General features: G+C 44.1%; 1 protein-coding gene and 1 pseudogene across 1 annotated transcript; one reads left to right on the top strand and one right to left on the bottom strand.

The window, feature by feature from the left end:
• Positions 1 to 9,783: 9,783 nt before the first annotated feature.
• LOC147977003 (uncharacterized) lies at positions 9,784 to 12,133 on the top strand. Its single transcript, XM_087519886.1, has 4 exons — positions 9,784 to 9,825; positions 10,366 to 11,262; positions 11,450 to 11,599; positions 11,732 to 12,133. Exons 1-4 carry the CDS (start codon positions 9,784 to 9,786, stop codon positions 12,131 to 12,133), a joined length of 1,491 nt encoding a protein of 496 aa, XP_087376012.1.
• A 2,885-nt stretch (positions 12,134 to 15,018) lies between these two features.
• LOC147977002 (uncharacterized) lies at positions 15,019 to 16,056 on the bottom strand (annotated as a pseudogene).
• Between the last annotated feature and the right edge of the window lie 4,926 nt (positions 16,057 to 20,982).

The following is a 20,982-nucleotide window of genomic DNA, read 5'->3' as shown; positions in this document are numbered from 1 at the left end:
ATGAGATCTCAAAATAGCTGTGATACAAAATTCTTAATCTTCAAGGTCAATGGGCTTTTCACAGGGAAGAAAGCTAGGGATGGTGGGCGAATGATATAATGCCAGATATTCCCAGTTTACGGAAAACTCACCTGAAGATGAGAGTGGCCAGGAAAAACAGTGTCTGAATAATTCGACAACACCGGCAGGAAGGCTGCCCGCAATCTAGTCCATTCCTCAATCTTGATAATATATTTAAAAATGTATTTGCAACAACTAAAGTCAATAATGTATTTAAAAAAGTAATAGGATATTTATTATCTATTTCAAAGTGTTCATTTTTATATGAAAAATGCATGTTATTTAATAGAAAATGTTCATTGTGTATTTCAAAAATGTGTTTGTAATTACTTAAATTAGTTCATAATTAGTAGTAGGTAAAAAATGTTCTTACTATATTAAAACAGTTTTTGTATTTTAAAAAATGCTCATAGTGTATTTATGAAATGCCTTAGAAAAGATGCTCATTACCAATCTCAAAAAAATGTTCACCAAATTTTTAGCAAAATTTCATTGTTCAATAGAAAAAATGTTGAATGTGCATTTAAGAAATGTATTTGCATTTTAGATTCATACTGTATTTGAAAAATGTCTTGGAAGAATATTCATTACCTATTTCCAAAAATGTAGAACAAGTATTGTTGAAATGTTATTTTTCAATACAAAAATGTTCATAGTGTAATTAAAAATGTATTTGCAATTACTTAAATTTGCTCGTCAATTACTGTAGTTGGGAACATGCTTATAGTATATTAAAAATATATGTTTCCATTTTTATTTAAAAGTGTTGTGTACTTACAAAAAGTGCTAGAAAAAACTTAATTATCTATTTTGTGACATGTTTAATATATATTAATAAAATGTTTATTTTTCAACAGAAAATTTTCATCACTCGCATCACAGTATGTATTCATCATAATAAAAAATTTCATGAACATTGTGCATAGTATACTCAAAATATGTGCCGCCAATTTTAAAAACGTTTGATGGTCTGCTTAAAAAAAGTTTACTCCTCCTGAATAATGTTCATTCCATCTATCGCTAACCATTTTGAACCAAGAAAAGAAGTGAAAAAAATAATCTTGTCTTGCCTTCGCCTCCGTGGAAGACGGGAAGGGACATCAATACTATGAAACAGAAAATAGGCAAAATTCAAATAGAAGCGAGCACGACAAGTAGGCAATGACCCCAGTAGGAGGCAAATCAATTGTATCTTCATTGTGCATTGGAAGATTGTCTTACAGTATGTATCATGAAAAATGTGAGTGCCATGTATAGTGTAAGAAAATGAGTCATTGTGAGTGTTAGGTATAGTAACAGGCATAATGTGCTCTTACGACTTGTATACTTTTGATTTTGGTGATGAAAAACATGAATTAATATAATACTTGATGATATAAGAAAAACAAAATCCAAAGCATATATCGATTTCACACATATCTGCAACATAAGGGGAGAAGGCGCTCGGGAGGAGAAGAATAGGGGAGACGCTCGCGAGGAGGAGAAATGGAGAAGGGAGGCACTCGCGAGGACCAGAAGGGCGAAGAAACCCGGCAGGGAAATAGGCCGGCCCAGTGACGACGCAGAGAAACGCTTGAGGTGAGACAGTGCTATATCTCACAGTAAGCAAAATATATCATTCGCGAAGAGGTAGCCCCTCCCGTCCTTGCTACATCTTGGGTCCACGGATGTGGCAAGCACAACAAAAAATAATATTTTTTATCAGAAAGGAAAATGCTCTCGGCTCTCGATGTGTGCGCGGGGTGCGGATCCTTGGTCAGGTGCGGCGGTGGCTACGTGCAGTGGGCTCGGTGACTGGCGACGCGTGGGGCGTGGCATCTCCGGAGCTCGAGGTGTGCTGCGGTTAGCTGATCTTGGTGCAGCTCTTTGCAATGCATTGGTTGCTGTTGTGGTGGTGGTCACGGTGGTAGACGACGGCTATGGCCAGGGGGTGGCGTGTGCCTGGGCGCGGTGGATCGTGTGATCCCGCGGCCAGGGTAAGGTTGGCCTCAGCGGGGGTGGTGATTGGTGGGCGGCGGTCTGTGGGGCAGTGGTCTCCGGGAGAAATCTTTGCCCCGGTCTTACCGGAGCCGGCGGCGCCCGCGGGTGACATGATCTTTCTTGGAAGCGTCGTCGTGGAGGTATGCTCTTTCGCTGGATCGGGCGATGGAGGTGCCTTCGCGTCTTTCTCCTCCTTGAGGGCATCGTATCGGAGCCGACTACGACCGAGAGACTGGTGGATTGTGGCATCTTCGCCGTGGATGGCGGCATCATGGCCATGTGGTTTGCTAAGGCGGGGCGCTAGTTTCTGGTTGGCAACGATGATGGTGTCGAGAGAAGCTCGGGTCGCGGCGTGGACTTCAGTAGTCGGTTCTTCCCAGCGTGCCTGAGGTGCTCTTTTGTGGGTTGCTTAGTTGCTTTGAAGTCGGAGCTACGGTGGAGCGGGTCCAGGTGGTGACGATGACAGGTGTTGCTCGGTGGTCGTTTGCGGAGGGTACGATCGGTGCAAGTCCTGCATATTTCCCTTGTGAGGCTCGTCGTCAAAGTCGGAGTTGCCGGTTGCTTGCATGTGTGGCCATCTGGTAGCATGTGCCGTCGTGGTTTCTATGCAGTTGTTTGCAGGTTGGCTTCGATGTTGGAGCTCTATGGTGAAGTCGGAGTCGCTCGTTCGAGGCAACCGGTGATGATGATGGCGCTTGCGACTCCTCGACGGACATCTTTCTTCTTTGCAGCTTTGTGTCCCATGTCGGTGGTTAGGTTGGCCGGTGGTTCCCATGTCATGTGGGTTCGATTGTATCGGTTTTAGCCCGGTTTTCCGCCAATTAACCGGGCAATTCTCTTCTCCTTAATTAATGAAAACGACAAATCTTTTTTCTTACTTCAAAAAAAGATGCATGTTAGAGGATACTGAACAAATTACTGATGATGCCAAGATCTAATGACTAAGTGTGGTAGTATTACTTTGCTAAGCAAATTAGTATCAGTGGACACCGGAATCATACTCCCTCCATTCCGAGTTACTTGTCGCAGGTATGGATGTATCTAGCTGTATTTTAGTTCTAGATACATCCATTTTTGTGACGAGTAATTTGGAATGGAGGGAGTAGAATATTGTTTGGGATCATTTCCTTGTCTGCTGAGGCTTCACGTTTCATTTAGTCTCTGTAAGATGTGATGCATACTAGTGGTTAGGGCGCCACCCGGTGGCGCCGCCTGAGACGAAGCTGGGCGGTGCTAGATAGGAGGCGCCCCTTTCACGTTGCTGGGTGTAGTTCACAATGTTATGACATGGTCAGCAATAAAAGAACAGTGGAAATGCAACACACTCATACCATGAATCAGCCTTAGGAGTCATAGATATTAATATGTCCTTGTAGTTTACATGAATGGCGACATAAAAGACAATTGTTCAAAAGCAACACACGCTAACATAAAAGCGAAGGTACAATAGGAGCATTTTCATCTCTTGTTGTGAAAAGGATGTCCTGCCTAAAGATAGAAATGCACAAGTATCACATATTATTGACACCACTTATGTTGCTTAGAAAACAGAACATAGAGAAAGAAAATGGGGGATAAAATCGCTTCCACCAATTCCAAGCGAAGATAAACCTGAATGGACAAGCACATATATTAAGAAAGGATATAATTTAAAGTATAAACTCACTTTGTAAGCCAATTCCCATAAGGCTATGATGGGAAGGAGGTCGGGAGGACGGCGCCGCATGACGAGCCCTATCCATGCCGAACGACCTCATGATATACAGCCTCCATTGCTCACTATTCAATGCCCATAGAAAAAACAAGATTGTGGTAGACATGTCTTAGGTAAGATACATATGTGTAAATGTAAAGTTTTACTAATCAAGCATGCACTTAATGAAAGTACCTATTATACATAAAAGGGAAGTAACTGAGATAGATGCTGGGTTTTTTTCTTAGAAGGAAGTTGATCATCAAATAGGCATAGATAATCAAATTTGGAATATCTCCAGGAACATCTAATTTTTGAAACTCATGGCAATATGTAGTACATGTGTGTTAGGTCAGATAGAAGATATGCACAAATGTAGAGATTTAGTAATGAAGCATCCAGTGAACAAAAGAAACAATTATACATGAAAAGAAACTATGTGGGCTATGCATGTTTCAGTGTCATGTAACTTATGTTACAGAACAAAACCAAGCTAGTAAGCAATCCATTGTGAAATCTTCATGTGGTAAAGAACATTTGTAGATTAACATGAAATAAATATTATTGTCTGAGCACAAGCAATCATGCTGATACATTTAGTGATTTATTTAAGCAGTAATAATCAGTCTATATTGATGTTCAATTAGTGGGTAAGAGGTATTGAGTAGAATCGATTTGTTTAACGCATGACATGAATGAATTATGCAGCTACCTGGGGGCTTAAGCCATTGCATTGACAGAGGCAATAGGTAGAAACAGAGAAATAGTTGAATTTTAAGTAACAAATTAGAGGCGTTGAGAGCAGAGAAGGAGACAGTCACCTTGTCAGATCCATGAGGATGAATTGAGGGAGAGGGGACAGGAGCAGCACGCGGTAGATCCACTTTCAGGCTAGCTGCCTCGTGATAGATATTTCTAGATATGCATTGTAATAGTCAGACCACACAACATGTAATACTAATGGGCTAATGCCATAGCCTGCGGCAGTTAAGAAGTGAACACATTGGTATATAATGGATGGTATCTGTGCAAATCTAGAACAATAATTTACCTTTCACAACAAACAAATCTCAAGAGCGCATTATTTCTTTATTTCTCAATAATTCACAATAAATGATCAAGCATCTATATGCATGTACCAAAGCATTTACCTTTGTAGGAGCTTCCCAACTTTGCCTTCTGAGTTGTACGGGCTCTTCCATGGTCAAAACTCCATACCACCTTCGCCGCCACCAACGATGACCGATCCCAATCATTGAGCCGAGCCCGGAGGCCGTCAAAGGGACCGCCATCTCCCTAAAGCGGTGGGTTTCCCTAAGATGGTTGAGACCAAGTCGATGGCACACGCTAGTGAAACCTAGCCCATCTTAAAATTTTGAACCTAGCCCGTCTTCAAACCTAGCAGAAGACCAAAGCAACAAATTTAGAATGAGGGACTGGTTAATTGTATTTTTTAAACTTCGCGCAGAGAACTGAATATTTCTTCTTCTTTGCGGAAACGTAAACCAAAGCACATAAACGCATGATATAAAATCAAGAAGATCTGCATGTAAAACTTCTATACTGCATAGTCTCTTGACATGTATAATTAGTATTTAAAAAAATGACAATGTAAAGCAAAGAAATTGGCAGCAAGAGAAAGAGCTAGCTAGCAAATAATTAGATACAGACCAGGTTATCAGTTAGACACAGACCAGGTTATCAGTTAGACAAAGAACAGAAAATAGAACAAAGGATCATAAAGCAATCCTTCGTGGTGAGATACCCCTTAATTTTTCTCGAATTTGAAATGAACTTCGTTACACACAGCAACTGAGTATATTTGCATGTAATGTTGTAGCAAGGATGGACAAGTGATGAACATGAACTGAATCATAAAATCCATATAATTTGCATTGTTTGCTTTCTAGGACAAAGCAGAATCACGAGCAACTAAAATACAGTCAAGTAAGTCGAAAGCACTTAATAAGCGGTCTGACATCGGGCATATGCCATGGAAATATAGTAGTAAGCCAAAATGGACTTTTTTGTTGATTCCTATCTTTTACATCCTATAAGGAAGAGCATGGAATCTCAGTGGTGTGCGGCTAACACATAATATTTATCAGAGCATGCCACTGTCAGACAATAACCAGCTCAGACATGTAGGATATAAAGAAATTTACCACACCTCAGCATCAACAAGTGATTCATCATCGTCAGTGTAGACCATGTTTGACACCAAAGTCTAGGAAATAAATACAAAAGGCAGATGTTAAAACTGTAAACAGGGGAAAGATTAAGCAGCATTAGCTTGGACAAGGAAAATCATATACTTGTATTAAGCGTGGCAAGAACTCCCGCAGTCCTTCAGGAGGCATGCTAACATCACAGTATGCTGACTGAAAAAGTTTACTTATAGTTAGTCCTATAATACAACACAGTCAGTCAGTAATGTCATCAATGACTCATAGTTTATTTTCAACTTGAAGGGTGTCAAGCAAATAAAATGTTAGAATACATAGACATGAGCACCAATCAGATGTAAAATATTATAGTATGAAGTTTAAAATTGACAATTTAAATTTACCATATCATGCCTGTTAATCTTTGGTTAGTTTTCTGTTGAAGTTCGAACAGAAAGGGGAGACTCAAAAGGGCCATCACGATAAACTCCATGCACTACAACAAACACCCGCAGCTTAAATATACAACTTCATACGGCCAAATTAGTTAGCCAGTTAGGATAGCATCGTCATATGTTATGAGCTGACATTCATTTGTTTAAAGGAAAAAATAACCCTCTGCACAGAAGTTCCAAGTGCTTCAGTTAGATAACAACATTTAATCATTTAGCACACCAAAGGGCTTGGCCTATAATTGAACATGTCCATAATTACTTGATTAGAACTGTATAATGCATCTTATACAAGGCCTGTCTACTTCTCATTTAAGAATGTCACAGCCAGCCACAGTAATTGGCAGATTCATAAACTATTGCTTAAGGTGCATCATCAAACCTAGCTCATCTTAAAAAATTGAACCTAGCCCGCCTTCAAACCTAGCAGTATAGCAAAGCAACCAATTTAAAAGGAGGGACTGGTTAATTGTTTTTTTAATCGGCATGAAGAACTGAGTACTTTTTACTGGGTTATCTTCGTACTGTGTCTTTAGCTGATGGGTAATGTTCCCTTGGTTGTCAGATCTGAACTTTATAAGAAAAGAACATGTATAGTTCTTTTAGCAAGTATGCATATAAGCATTCCGAAACAACACATAGAAGAGGGTATGACAATATATGTTCCCATCACATCACACAACCAAGATGTGCAGTCAAGCATGAGGTTGCAATGCAATGCAAGAACAAAGGATTACTGTCGGTTGGGTGGGTTGTGGTCACGCATTCTCTGCTCCGCCATGGATAGATTGACGCCTGACTTGCTGGAGATGAGCGACAAGATACCCATTTGGTCCTCAATTGACTCCCTAACAAAAGTGAGTCCATAAATAGGAGGTAAAAAAGAAATGGAACAGAGTTTGAGTCCCCAAAAACCACATAACAACCAATTCAAAAAAAGAAAGAGCCACGAATCAATTCTCACCTGATAGCTTGATTGTTCTAAAGGGCATAGCACAAAATCAAATCCATGAGTATGTATGTGTGGGCTTCATCCATAAATATGTGGACAAAATTTAAGCACCGGCTAGAACCACACAAAATCAGATCAAACCATGCAACGGTGAGCTCGTGAGACAGCCATGCTGCAGGTTGGCCTTAGAACACACCAAGGGACCACACAGGTCAGCACAATAATTGAATAAAACTTGACAACAAGAGCACACCTTGACGCGACATAACAACGAACAGGCTATAAGCGGGTTAACATCAACAACAAATCCATGAACATCATCAGAACAAGAACAACCATCTATACAACCGCACATGACCAAGCGGCCAACCTGAACTGATGCCGGCCATCTCATTTGTAAAGCCGAAGAGACCGGAAACACACGAGGCAATGACGCTGAGAAACACGCACTTCACATAAAGAGTACCAGAGAATCTTTGTTAACTACCCAGCTAGCACATATCACCAATTTGATCAACACAGAAAGAGCTGTTAGGAATTTCATAACCTGCTTATTCCTTTTCTAGTACCTAGTTGTCTTACTGTACCTACCACATGTGCACACTGTTATTCTGGGCAGGCACCAAAGTAATTACAAGATCAGGTCTAAAAACATGACTTCCTTCCTTGGCATGCACCAAATTGGGTAACACCACGGCCATGTCATTAATCTTTGTGGGTGGTTTATTTTCCTCTCGGGGCAACACTAACCTGATTTTTACTGGACAAATAAAAATTACACAGGAACCAAATCTAACAAATTTTGCACCATAGGCCGACGCTAAACACTGCGTCACCAGCTGATTAATTCCTTAAAGGAACCTAACGGATGTAGCTTGCTCCAACGATCTACTATTTCAATTAGGCTCATCGGTTCTTGCTTACAAAAAACAGGGTCCATGCTGAAACTCAACCCAGCTTAGAGCCCTACCACTAGCATAACCAACACGAAAGTAGCACCAGCATGGTGACGACCCTCGTGAAATTGGCAGCCAACAAGGGAAGCACGATCGACCCCCAAAACGAAAGAAGCATGTGTTGGGAGTAATACCTGACGGATGAGAAATTCTCTCGGTGTCGACAGAGTCACGAACACGGAGGACCCGTAGCAGACGAACGCGGAAGCAACCGGAAGGAAGGATCTGCGATGGCGGTGAAGCCCTAGGCGGAATATGGAATAAACGAGTTGGAGGCGGCGGCTCAGATGTACGGCTTTGAGTCACCAGAACCCACGACTGGAAGCCGCGCCAGTTCCCCGCAATGTGGTCCCCAGAGACCTCGTCGGAGCATCCACCATAGAGGCTACGAGAGCCCGGGCCTCCATGCCGGCGGCGTTGCGACGCAGACGGGAGGCTTGGCGCCGCGAGACAGAGAAATCCGACGCTGCCGCTGCTCGGGAGCGCGGGTCTGCGCCAAGGGCTGAGCCTCCTCATCGTCGCCGTTTTACGAGTGGCTGCGGTGTGGCTAGCATCGCACCGGCGGAAGGGACACGAGGCAGGGTATGGAGAAGCAGTGGCCGCGGCGGCGGCGGCAAGGGAGAGGAAGACGAGAAGAGGAGGAGAGGTTGCGTGGAGTGCGGGGCTGGGCCACATGTGTGAGGCCTTTTTACTGTGACCATAAAAAATTATCGATCGATAAAACAGTACCACTAATGCCCACGTGGACACGCTCATTGCTCGCCTTTGATGTGCACCTGAATGGTTTTAATATCATGAACTATCTCTTTGCTATCTCTTCTCTGCCTCGTGAACGTGAAATTTCGCAATGATTTCGTAAGTGCAATGGTTTGCGCTGCGAACCTGCTACAGTAGTAACTGTCGTTCAACTCGAGAAAAAAAAAACTGGCCTTTACGTTGTCGTTTTTTTCTTTTCTTTTTTGAGTTATCGTTTTGTGAGCTGAAATAGCGAGCGATTAGGCCTCTGTTTTCCGCCCTGTGCAGCCGGCTTGAATTAGGCTTGACCCATATGGGCTTTCCACGCCTTGTCCTGGGCTGGAATTAACAGGGCCTAGGCTTTCTACGCCCGTGTGCGGCCATCCGGGCTGGAATTAACAGGGCCTAGGAGGACACGGATTCCTCTTAATAAAAGGGAAAAAAAAAAGAGACACGGAGGGTATCGATCCATCGTTCACGTCAAACAGCTGCAAATCGTCGGAGTCCTCCGCTTTCCTTCCACCCACGCCACCGCAGAGTAGAGGATCTCTTCTGAGATACGTACGAGGGAGGGAGCTAACGCCGGCGTGCGGTTTTGCTTGCTGCTACCGGCCGATGAAAAAAATAGCGCACTACAGAATATGCTACTAGCGGCGCTATAGCGTGCTATTTTTTTCTGCGGTTTAACTTCATCGAGAATAGAGGAATCATCAGCCACCTGCAACAATGGACCGTCCTGCCTGCAACACACGCCTTAATTAGAGAAGCCTCATCGGATTGATCTGGGGGCATGGAGGCGAATAAAGCTGATAGCAGCAGTTCCCACAGCCAAGTATGTTCCCTCTCCGGCCATCGGATTTACCCCCCTCTCTTCTCTTCATATATAATTTCTCTTCTTACAGAGCTATGTCTTCAACTCATACCTAGGAGTATATGCTAGTGTACTTGTAAATCTAACAAGTTTGTATAAGGACGGACAAAGATTTTTAGTTTGTGCATGCTCTTAATCCAGCACGATGAGAAAAGCGTCGTGTTGATGAATGGCAAATCAATCTAGCAACATGGTAACGAACATGATTTTGAGCTCAATATAACATATTTTATACGAATATAAATGCATGTCCTCGACGAACCTGAACGGCACACCAGATTGACCAGATACCAATAGCGAGTGTGCTCGATCGTTCGGGGGCTATTCAGCCTCATCCAACAGTTTACACACTATATGGAGCATTGTTCTTGTATCTAAAGCAAGAGATCGAGAGTGTTCTTTTTTATAGAAAAACAAGAGTTTTTCTGCTTGGGATATCTGAATTCAGTTATTTGGCAGCCAAATAATTAATGGATCCCTAACTACTTATATATGTTGCAGCAAATAGAGGGTGAAGACAGGCTAAGCGCGTTGACCGACGATGTTTTACTGTTTATCTTGGGAAGAGTCGATACACGTACGACTGCAAGGACAAGTGCGCTCTCCATACGGTGGAGTCATCTGCCTTGGCTGCTGCCTGAGCTCAGCATCGATGTCAAGGACTTCCTATCTACCCCACACCTGAAACCTATCAAGACGAAGGATATGGAGGAAGCAATGGCATCTGTAGCGAAAGCCACCAGGAGTTTCTTGGTTAAGCCACGGAGAGAATTTACCATCTCAAGTCTGCACCTTAAGCTCTACTTTATAAACACTTTCTTGTTCGAAGTTGGCCTACTTGTAGGTGACACAATCAACAGTGGTTCGTTGAAAGATTTAGATCTCGCCATTCTCGATGAGAAAGATTTTTTGGAATGCAGTGAGGAGGATATGCTGCAGCGAGCGCAAGAAATATATTTTCTTTCCACTGCCCACCCTAGTGTGCTCAGCTGCCTCACAAAGCTCTCTCTACAAAATGTAGACTTTGACAAATTGGACATGCACCATATCATCTTTGACTGCTGCAAGCAACTAAAGCATCTAAGCCTCACTGAGTGTGATATTGGTGGTGATGCGTATCCTTTTAAGATTGATGCACCAAACTCAAAACTATGTGTTCTAGAGCTCACTAAGTGTGGCTTTAGGAAACTTGAGGTGGTCTGCCTTCCAAAATTGGAGAAGTTCAATTTGAATTCTTGGCTTTTTGACTATGTGCCATTGGTCTTTGGTTTTGTCCCATCTCTTGGAGAATTAGAACTCATAAGTACGCGAGGGTGTTATGAGGAACTTAAGTTAAGTGAGCTTCTATATGGAACCACATACATACATACTCTCACGTTGGATTTCGAAGGAGAAAATGTGAGTTATATTTCATTTTTGCGAAGTGATCATATTTTTGCTTGCATTTGTTAGTTATCACAGCTACTAGAGTTATATCATAGATGTGTTTATTCATGATACTGATTAAGTATAGCTGTAAAATCTTTCATAACGTCATTTCTGTGCTCCTAAATTATCAACTCTTAATTGTTTATCTTCTGATCAGCTTTGGATGCAACCTGAAATGAGGCAGCTTTGCCCAGCTTTCAACAAGCTAAGGAAGTTGTTTGTGCATGGTATCTTTGTTGAATTTGACATTTTATGGACGATGGCCTTTCTTGCAGCGGCACCATCTATTGAGATGTTACATATTGAGGTGATTTCTTGGTAATTATGTTGCATTTCTTCGGTTATCCAAATTTAGAGGTCTTAGTTTTTGATAAATTTAGCTGGAAGTTGTTTAACACTGAAATCCAAGTGCATGTGTATCATTTTTTTCACCCAATAGGTATGGGACCATGTATGCGATGTGGGTGAAGTGGAAGACAATTATAGACGACAGAACAACACCGAAAGAAGGACTCCTCAGTGGGATGTGGACTTTAACGACACCAAGAATTGGATTTTGAAAGAGCTAGAATTCAATGGCTTCAGGTCAGTAGAACAACAATTTACATTCATAAGATCTGTGTTGCAGCAATCTCCCAACTTGCATAAGATAGTTCTGAAAAGAGATGACGAATGTGACTTATGTTCTACTCATGGTGCACTGCCTTCAAAATTCCCCAAGAAGGATGAACAAGAAATGACCATGAGGCGAATTAGAGACGACACATTCTCGCCCCAAATAGTTTTTGATGAGTATTCTGAAAGGAGACGAAGAACCTTTGGAATTTGCCAAGATGGATGAGGGAGAAATGGTCATCAGGAAAATTAGAGATGGCATATTTCTCGCCTCAAATGTTTTTTGATGGATAAATTGTAGCAAGGCATATATCTCATGCCAAATAATGTTGATACGTAAGGTGTAGGAAACAGTTTGTATAGAAAACTATTTTGATGCTATGTTTTGGACGTCGCTATTGCTAATAAGATTTCTTGTGCTGAATATGATCACAAAGTTTAGTCTTGCATCTGTATTGCGCAATCAAGAAAATATGCAAATTTGTTCACTGTGAAATATAGGGAGACAAGTAAACAATGTCTCTAAAAAACGTGTGCTAGCACTCTTCAGGATGACTCCAAAACTCTAAATCCAGCTGAAAGCCTAGAACATCGTTTTAAAACTTTGGGGGGAAAAGCCATCACAATTCTTGAAATCGGCACAAAAAATGTAATACCCTCATAGGATTTTAATTAGCAAAAAAAAAGGCATCACTGCTATCTTGCCATCACACTAGCAGAAAAACATGTATCCAGAAAGCAAGACGGGAGACATTGTGTAGGATAACTAAAGGAAAAATTAAACAAACAAAAGTCAATCAAAATTGAACAAACATAAGTCGATCAAAATTGAACGGGCTCTTCTCATCAACAAGATCTCACATGATGACATACATCATAACGAGCAAGTCATGGTCGGATAACATCTATAGAAATGACTAAAGATAACTACACATGATTAATTTGTCATGTTTTGCAAGTTGATGCAACATTTGACAATTCAAGTTTGTTTCAGCCACACCGAGCGCCTAGCATTACGGCATCACCAGGCATGGCAACAGATTGAGCGCCCTGCATGAGTGCTTCATGATGACAAAGAACATGACCTAGGTACCTGCACAGTGCGGTGGTAAACTTCATCAACGGAGCTGATTTTGGTTACTTGTTAGGGAAAAAATTCAGCGAAAACAGTATCTGCAAGTTCAAACAGCACTAGGAAAACAGTTTCAACAGTTAAACATGTTCTCACATCTCTTTCCACATCTCAGTACAAAAACGACATGCAGCGAACCATACAACCATAGGCTGCCAGAGGCGAACAATGTACTATCAAGCTTACAGGTCATGTGTGGTGGTAAACTTTGTATACAACAAGGGTAACATCATGTAAACACCAGCGGCAAGGCATGATGAAGAAACATCTCCAATTATACTTCTGTCTCAAGATGATTAGGAAAGTTGAGATTTATTGAACCCACATAAATGGGAGCTTGACTTCATGTTTGAAGGACAGAAACCTTCTGGTCACTGTATTTTCTGAAATGCATACTCCAGTTCATGCTGCTGCGACTATACATCAAAAGGATATTAAATGTCTGACATGATAAATTGCTTCACTGAAGCACATTAGCACAATGAAATATGAACTGCGCAGATGCAGAGGGAAGTGTTTCACATCTCCAAGAGAAAAGCCGAATAAGGTCGAACTGAGAGATGTTGCCGTCTAAGGGCAAGAGAAACAGAACTAAAACACATGGTTCAGGGTTCTAACTGCATTCTGTATAGCACATCAGCTTCTTTACCAATGCTGAGAATATCAACCCGTTGCATATGCACGGCAAAATATTCAACATGCAAGCAAAACAAGAGAAATACAGTAGGTTAAACGCCACATCACCTCTTTAATCAACAAAGCATCTCCATAGATGTGACAGTATAATCATCTCAACTGTTGTTCAACATTTCAGCTTGATCATTTCCACCACCAATGGTAACACCTATGAGAAGAATGAGTCAATATTAATGGCAATTGTGGGCAAAAAATAACTGATACAAGATGGCGACACTTCAATGAAGCCACCGTTACATATCTCACCTTGCACAAAACACTTGATTTTGCAACAAGATAAGGAAGATTTTAGAAATGACATGTAATACAAGGTTAAAAGGGGCAGCACGTAGGTCGTTTCATTCGTTCGTAGCACCCTCCCCACCGATAGATAGGCCTCCCCTCCCACCGATTTACCTTAACTGAATCTAGTAGCTTAAACTTAAAGAGAAACAAATCTTGCAATGACTTGCTAATTAGTTGCCATCATATTATGCAACACAACTCTCATGTGTCAGTGAGATCATATTATCCAACAACACAGCAGGGCAACAAGGACCGAACAATTATAAATCGGCGCTCAGAAACAACTATACTCTTCCTTTCAACTGTATAGTGATAACTCACCTTTAAATGGAGCAACATTGACTAAATTTATAAGAGATCTAAAAGTATCCTGATAGTACATTAATAAGTTGATTTCTCCCCAATTCAGACTAATTCTTTAGGAATTATGATGGGACACAAATGATAGATGTTGGGTCTGGATGAAGAGAAACATATGCAAGTAAGAATGCAAGGACTTCATAATTTCACGCGTTTATTAGTTGTGACCGGGTTATCGTTGGTGAATTTGATAATTTTGACGGGTAAAAGTAGGCACTCTGCCGTGGCATTATAGTAATTGGAAAGTCTGTACAGAGCAGTTGAAAGCCCAGCCTGGAGGCAAAAAGAAAACACAGGACACACACGTAGCAGAAACCAAAACACTGGCTAGTGTACCCAAGACCCAACAACTACTCCCCGCTGACGATAACGATAGGGTACATGAATAAGCAAACTCTATGAGAACCAGCAGAAGCCAGGAGGTTGTGGGATCAATAATTTGTAGGTACAGAGCAAAAAAGTTCATAATCTATTTTTTCATCTGCAATGAACTATGGCCCATATGCTTGAAAGATGATAGCATTCACGATGCAGACAAGATTTAAGTGTAGTGTGCAACATCAGCACAATGACAAGTACCTAGAGCATAGAAACTTGTGTAAGGAATTACTATGCCATATGTCCCTTTCTCTGACACCTCCTCGATCCGCATGGACTTGAGATGGATCATATAGACGCTAGGGTGCACATAAATGAAGATCACCCCAGCATCTTCAGCAAAACCAATTGCCTCCACTCCATAGATACATGTCGCCACTATTTCCGGCGCAAGAAACTGCTTGAAATCAATGACCCTTTGATGTGTCCATGTTACCAACCCGTCAATGCTCGCCATCAATGACCATAGATGGAGATTGAGTCCATCCACTCCGACCAAACCAAGCAGTCCATCCTCGGTCGGCATGATGACAACCAGCCCTTGGTAGCTAATGCGAGCATGGCATGGGAACTCCTCAGTTAGACACAACATATGATTATCCAAATCATACTCAAAGATACTATAGTTTTGTAGCAACCAGTAGAGTGTGTTCCCAACCAGAGCTATCGGTCTCAGAACAAGTGATAAAGATGGTATGTCGATCGAGGTTGCCTCACTCCAGACGCTAGTCTCGGACGACCAGACACACGCACAGATAGCAGAACCACTTCGACTGAACACGTAGACCACCAGGAACGGGCACGAATGGCAGTCACCGTGGTTAGCATGTCCAGCCGCGCAGAGAACCGAGCCGTTGCAAATCCACCACAAGCCGGGGGAACGCGCAGGTACCGCCGGTCTCCGGTCACAAGGTCCCAGACGAGGAGTGTTTTGGATCCTAACTTTTCAAGGAGGGAGCGGCCGTGGCGGCAGTCGAGGGCCCACCAGTTGTCGGTGGAAATCTTGGCAGCTGTGGAGGGCCAAAGTCGCCGGAGGTGGGGACGAAGAGGGGAGGCCCCGGCTGGTTGTTGAAGAAGCCGAGGACGGGAGACGTCCCCCCGTGGAAGTCGTGGAAGCGGCGAAGGAAGCGAGCGTCGTGGACGAGATGGCGCCAGAGTTTGGAGACGAAGGAGACGCGGAAGAGGTGGATGGGCTCCGGCGGAAGGCGGAGGAGGATCTCCACGAGCATGTCGTCCGGGAATAACGAAAGCGGAGGCGGCGAATCGGCGCGGCGGCCGCGACCGGCGAACTCGTCCATGGTGATGGGGTTTGGGAATTGGGGATGGCATCGAGTATCCCCAATCGCCCCTTTGTAACGTGGGATTTTTGCGAAATGGTCCTTGGAGTTGTTATTTGAGGTGTTCCATGCAAAAAAGCACATTTTCCACATTGTTTGCCTATGTTTGAGGCCCGACTCTATTTCCCAAATTCCTAGCTCCACTCTTGCTGAAGATTTGGATAGAATATTGAAAGTAATGAAAGATAAGATCGAAGAAATTGAAAAGCACACGTGGTCATTGAGATTTGGATACAATATTGAAAGGCCGAACACCCTAGCATGTAAGTGTAAGAAAAAAATGATGCTGAACTTGCAAGAGAGTAAAGGGTAAGGAGAAGGAGATTGCAATTTGCAACACACACACACATACAATATGTATCCGAGGTTTGGATTGCTAGCATAATCATATGTCCTTGCTGAAGAACATTTGCACACAAATTTCTAAGGTTAATAAAACCTCGGCTACTAAGGCCAGCCTATCCCTCCTTGGCCAGGGACACTGTCGGTGTCAAAATCGGCGGATCTCGGGTAGGGGGTTCCGAACTGTGCGTCTAAGGCAGATGGTAACAGCAGGCAGGGGACACGATGTTTTACCCAGGTTCGGGCCCTCTTGATGGAGGTAAAACCCTACGTCCTGCTTGATTTATTCTTGATGATATGAGTATTACAAGAGTTGATCTACCACGAGATCGGAGAGGCTAAACCCTAGAAGCTAGCCTATGGTATGATTGTATGTTGTCCTACGGACTAAAACCCTCCGGTTTATATAGAAACCGGAAAGGGCTAGGGTTACACAAGGTCGGTTACAAAGGAGGAGATATACGTATCCGTATTGCCTAGCTTGCCTTCCAAGCCAAGTAGAGTCTCATCCGGACACGAGACGAAGTCTTCAATCTTGTATCTTCATAGTCCAACAGTCCGGCCAAAGGATATAGTCCGGCTGTCCGGAGACCCCCTAATCCAGGACTCCCTTAGTAGCCCCTGAACCGGGCTTCAATGACGATGAGTCCGACGCACAGTGTTGTCTTCGGCATTGCAAGGCGGGTTCTTCTCCAATTTTCGAGTGTTTGTAAGTAGTGTCCGGCCTCATAAATGTTAAACCTCTTGGCTTCTGTGCCCAATAAGGGCTATCTCCCACGCGTTGAATGAATACGAGGCGCCAGGGCATTTTTACAATCGCCCCCTAGTCAGATAAATAAATTGTCTATTAAAGGGATGGAGATTCTTAGATCCAATCCATACCATCCTCCCCCCAGCAGGAATCCATTAGAGCGCGTTTCAGAAAGATCCATTCTAGCATGGCCGACCTCTGCAGCTCCTCCTCCCGCCCCCGTAGCCCTAAGCCCGGTGATTGGGAGAGGTGTTCAGTCCCACACAGTCGATTGGTCAAACTGCAGACCAAGGGATTTCTTTCTCCGACGTATATGGTGTCCGTCTGAGCCGGGCTCGCCACCTACAATGGCGGGGAGCAAGCGGAGAGCTTCCCCATCCCCCCTATGGGGGAGTGGGTATGCCTTCTCCCCTATCTATTGAGGGGACTCGGATTTCCAATTCATCCGTTCCTCCGCGGGCTCCTGGAGTTCTACGGCCTCCAATTACACAATTTCACCCCTGCCTCCATTCTACATATCGCCGGCTATGTTGCTCTCTGCGAGTTGTTTCTGGGCTACGAGGCTCACTTCGAGCTGTGGAAAAGGCTATTTTGCCTCGTCCCTCGCACACAGAGGGGATCACTTTATCAAGTGGGCGGAGCTGAAATATGGCGCATCGCCGGTACCGGATACCTGTTCGGTACCCTGAAGAAGTTGTCCGAAGACTAGCCTCCGGAATGGTTTTATATGGAGGACGTTCCCCTTCCGGACCCTGTTCGGCGGGGTCTTCCTGAGTTCAGCAATGCCCCTTTGAAGAAACGCCGAAGTTGGCGCCCACGGAGCCCCCAGGTGGAAGATAACGGAGAAGTCCTCTACCTGATGAACCGGATTAAAGCACTGGCTCAATTAGGATTGACAGTAGTCGAAGTTATGTCGATTTGCATAATGCGGGGAGTGCAACCACTTCAATATCGTGGGCACCCCTTGTGGTGTTTTAACGGGGCGGATGATGCCACCCGCTGCGGGCGTAAGGGTCCGGACAATGCTGCCGCTTTAGCAAAAATTCTGTCTGAATTGTTCAAGGGAGAGGAAGAGGAGTTCATCCGCATCAAGCCACGGGACGGATTCTCCATGTACAATCCTCCAAGATGGGTAAGTTATATCTCCTTACTCCCATTTTTCCCGCATTATTTGTCGTAAATATTTACCTTGCCACTTTGCGGCAGGAACTGCGAAAAGCCATAAAGGAGGTCAGCAGCCCGTCTCCACAACCGGAGGACCCTGACCAGGCCCTCGACTCCGGACTTGAAGAAGATCCGGTTATATTCGTGGAGCTGATAAACCGGCAGTTCTATCAGTTAAGCTGTGATTATGCCATGGTGGCCATTACGGCCGACTATCCCGGACTGCTCCCTGCATCGCACGTAAGAAAAACCAAAAATCCCAACTCCAAAAACTAGGATCCCCTTTTAGACACTTCACCCACCATATACATATGGCATTTTTACAGGGAAGGCATTCGGGACGCCCTGCCGAACCCGCAGCAACTCGCCAACAAGAGGCACCGAGGCCGGGCCGGCCAAAAAGGAAGGCGGTCAGGACGGAGACGCCGGTGCAAAGGTATAACAAAAACCCCGCTCCATGGTTGCCGTCTTTCTCGAAATGTAATGACGCCCGTGTTTCTTTAACAGAAAAAACGCTCGTCGGAATATGTGCGGCGATGTTACTAATCACGCTTCCACCAGTCGGGCGCCAGGACCGGACATAGAGGCGGAAGCCGATATGGGGCGGGCGCCGGATAATCCCCCCTACAGAGGATGCAGATAGATTATCCGCTACAAACTCAGAAGTGGAAAGCGCAATGAATCATAGGCGCCGCCGGGCCGTACTCCGTGACACTTGTTTCTCACCAGAGGCATTTGATGCCTTCAATTCTGGAGAGGCGTACCTCCGTGCCGCTCAAGATGGTCTAGCCAGAGCCACGGATCAGTATGTAAAGGATGTATGGGTAAGTAAATCTGACGATTTATATGTATCAGTAGCCCCTGAGACTTGAAACAGTTAGCAGAACTGATTTAAGGATCATCTTTATTGTGCAGGTTCTTACAGAGAAGAATAATAGGCTATCACAGGAGCTAGAGGAATACAAGACCCAACTGCGGGCCGCTGTTGCCGCACTGCAGGAACCGAAAAAGTCACCCGCTGGTAACATTTACTTTAAGGAATGATGGTTACCATATAGTGTGCAGCGTGGTTGCAGATCTAACAATAGATGTTGCAGATGAATCTGGAGAAAATCCGGAGGACCAACATGTCGTGTGACAGTTAGAGGCTGGCAAACGCGTGCTGACTGAGGTTAGGCGGGAGAAAAACAATCTTCAAGACGCCAATATCAAGCTGCGCGTGGAACTAAAAGACGTTCGAGCCCAGCTTGCAGACTCCGAGAAGGAGAATAAGCGGCTTCGGCACGGCATTTTCAGTAAGTGCTTGAACGAATCCTTTTGAAGGAGTTCGGCGAAGAAGCCGACTGACAGTGTTATGTCTGTAGGTATGCTGACGGGTCATCCCGCGGAGGAAATGCCCGGGTCTGCGGGTGATCTTCTATCCGAGCTCTTACATTTGCACGAACAAGTTCGGCAGGTGATGCAAGGTGTTGCCCAGGCCTTGTGGCCATCCGTCTTCCTGCCAGAGGGCGTTGCAGAGCTTACGGAGAAGCTCAAGGGAGCACGGCGGCGCTTCCGATTATGGAAGATATCGGCCTGCCGACAAGGTGCCAGAGAAGCCTGGGACATGGTGAAGACGCGGTATACCAAGGCTGACCCAAATCACATGGCCGAGGTCGGACCTGTGGGGCCCGACGGAAAAGAGATCCCTGTTAGCTTAGTTTATGGGCAAGTAGAATTAGCCGCAAAGTATTCCTAACAGGATTGTAAGCTAGACCACCTGTTGGATGGTATAGAAGAAGAATTTAGTCAGTCTGCATGACTATGTAATTAAAGTGACATGTATAAATGCCTTCTATCTGGATTGTAGATCATTTGTCTTGGCGGTCCTTTTCGCTTCAACCTCGGGACCCGATAGTCCGGAGAGTATCCGAATACCTGCTCAGTTATATAAGAACCGCGGTATGCGTGGATACCAGGCGTAGGGGTCATTAGTGCTTGAACGGACAAGTGCCCAACTAGTTATGTTATATTACATGGGTAGTAAGAAACATCTTCCAGGGAGAATAGTTCCATTAAGGGTTCCTTTCCCTGGGTATGCATGCCCTAAAATGCATGTCCGGACTGCGATAAGAAACGCAGGAAAAAAACATCTGGGGGAATATATGGAAAATAAAAAATCATCTTTTGTTCACCGACCGAATATTCCTTTAAGAACGCTAGCTTTCGGCTTCATCCAGTCTGAGGTACACATCCGGCTGACCCGGCGGTAACAATCGCAGAGGTGCTCCCCTTATGCCCTAGCCGAATTAACGGGAACATAGGGCATAAATACAAGAGCTAGGCAACCCAGCTTGGCCAAAACTTAAGTCATATCGATGCATATAATGGCGAAAAAAGGTACATGTGGAAGCATAACACATGTGCGGGGCATGAAGCCCAGATAAAGAATTAAGCTTCTGTGAAAGAAGCCCCCAGGTATGACGAGTCTATAGTGTGCAAGTGAGGCACAAGTTGGCCCTTGAAGACCTAGAGAAAGAATAAAAGAAAGAAAGAAAAACAAGACAGATAATGTATATGCAAAAAATGGACAGAGGAAGGGGACGAACATAGAGTCCGGCGCTAGGCGTAGAATCTTCGGAGCCTGGCCG

This window comes from Triticum urartu, chromosome 4A, assembly GCF_056163025.1.
Source record: "Triticum urartu cultivar PI428250 chromosome 4A, HENAU_Tu73, whole genome shotgun sequence".
Classification (NCBI taxonomy): Eukaryota; Viridiplantae; Streptophyta; class Magnoliopsida; order Poales; family Poaceae; genus Triticum; species Triticum urartu.
This window is presented reverse-complemented; position numbering and strand designations above follow the sequence as displayed.

Coding starts and splice junctions, on each gene's coding strand:
- LOC147977003 (XM_087519886.1), top strand. CDS start 9,784: ATGGAGGCGAATAAAGCTGATAGCAGCAGTTCCCACAGCCAA. Junction 11,263..11,449: donor TGGATTTCGAAGGAGAAAAT/GTGAGTTATATT, acceptor TCTTCTGATCAG/CTTTGGATGCAACCTGAAAT. Junction 11,600..11,731: donor TTGAGATGTTACATATTGAG/GTGATTTCTTGG, acceptor TTCACCCAATAG/GTATGGGACCATGTATGCGA.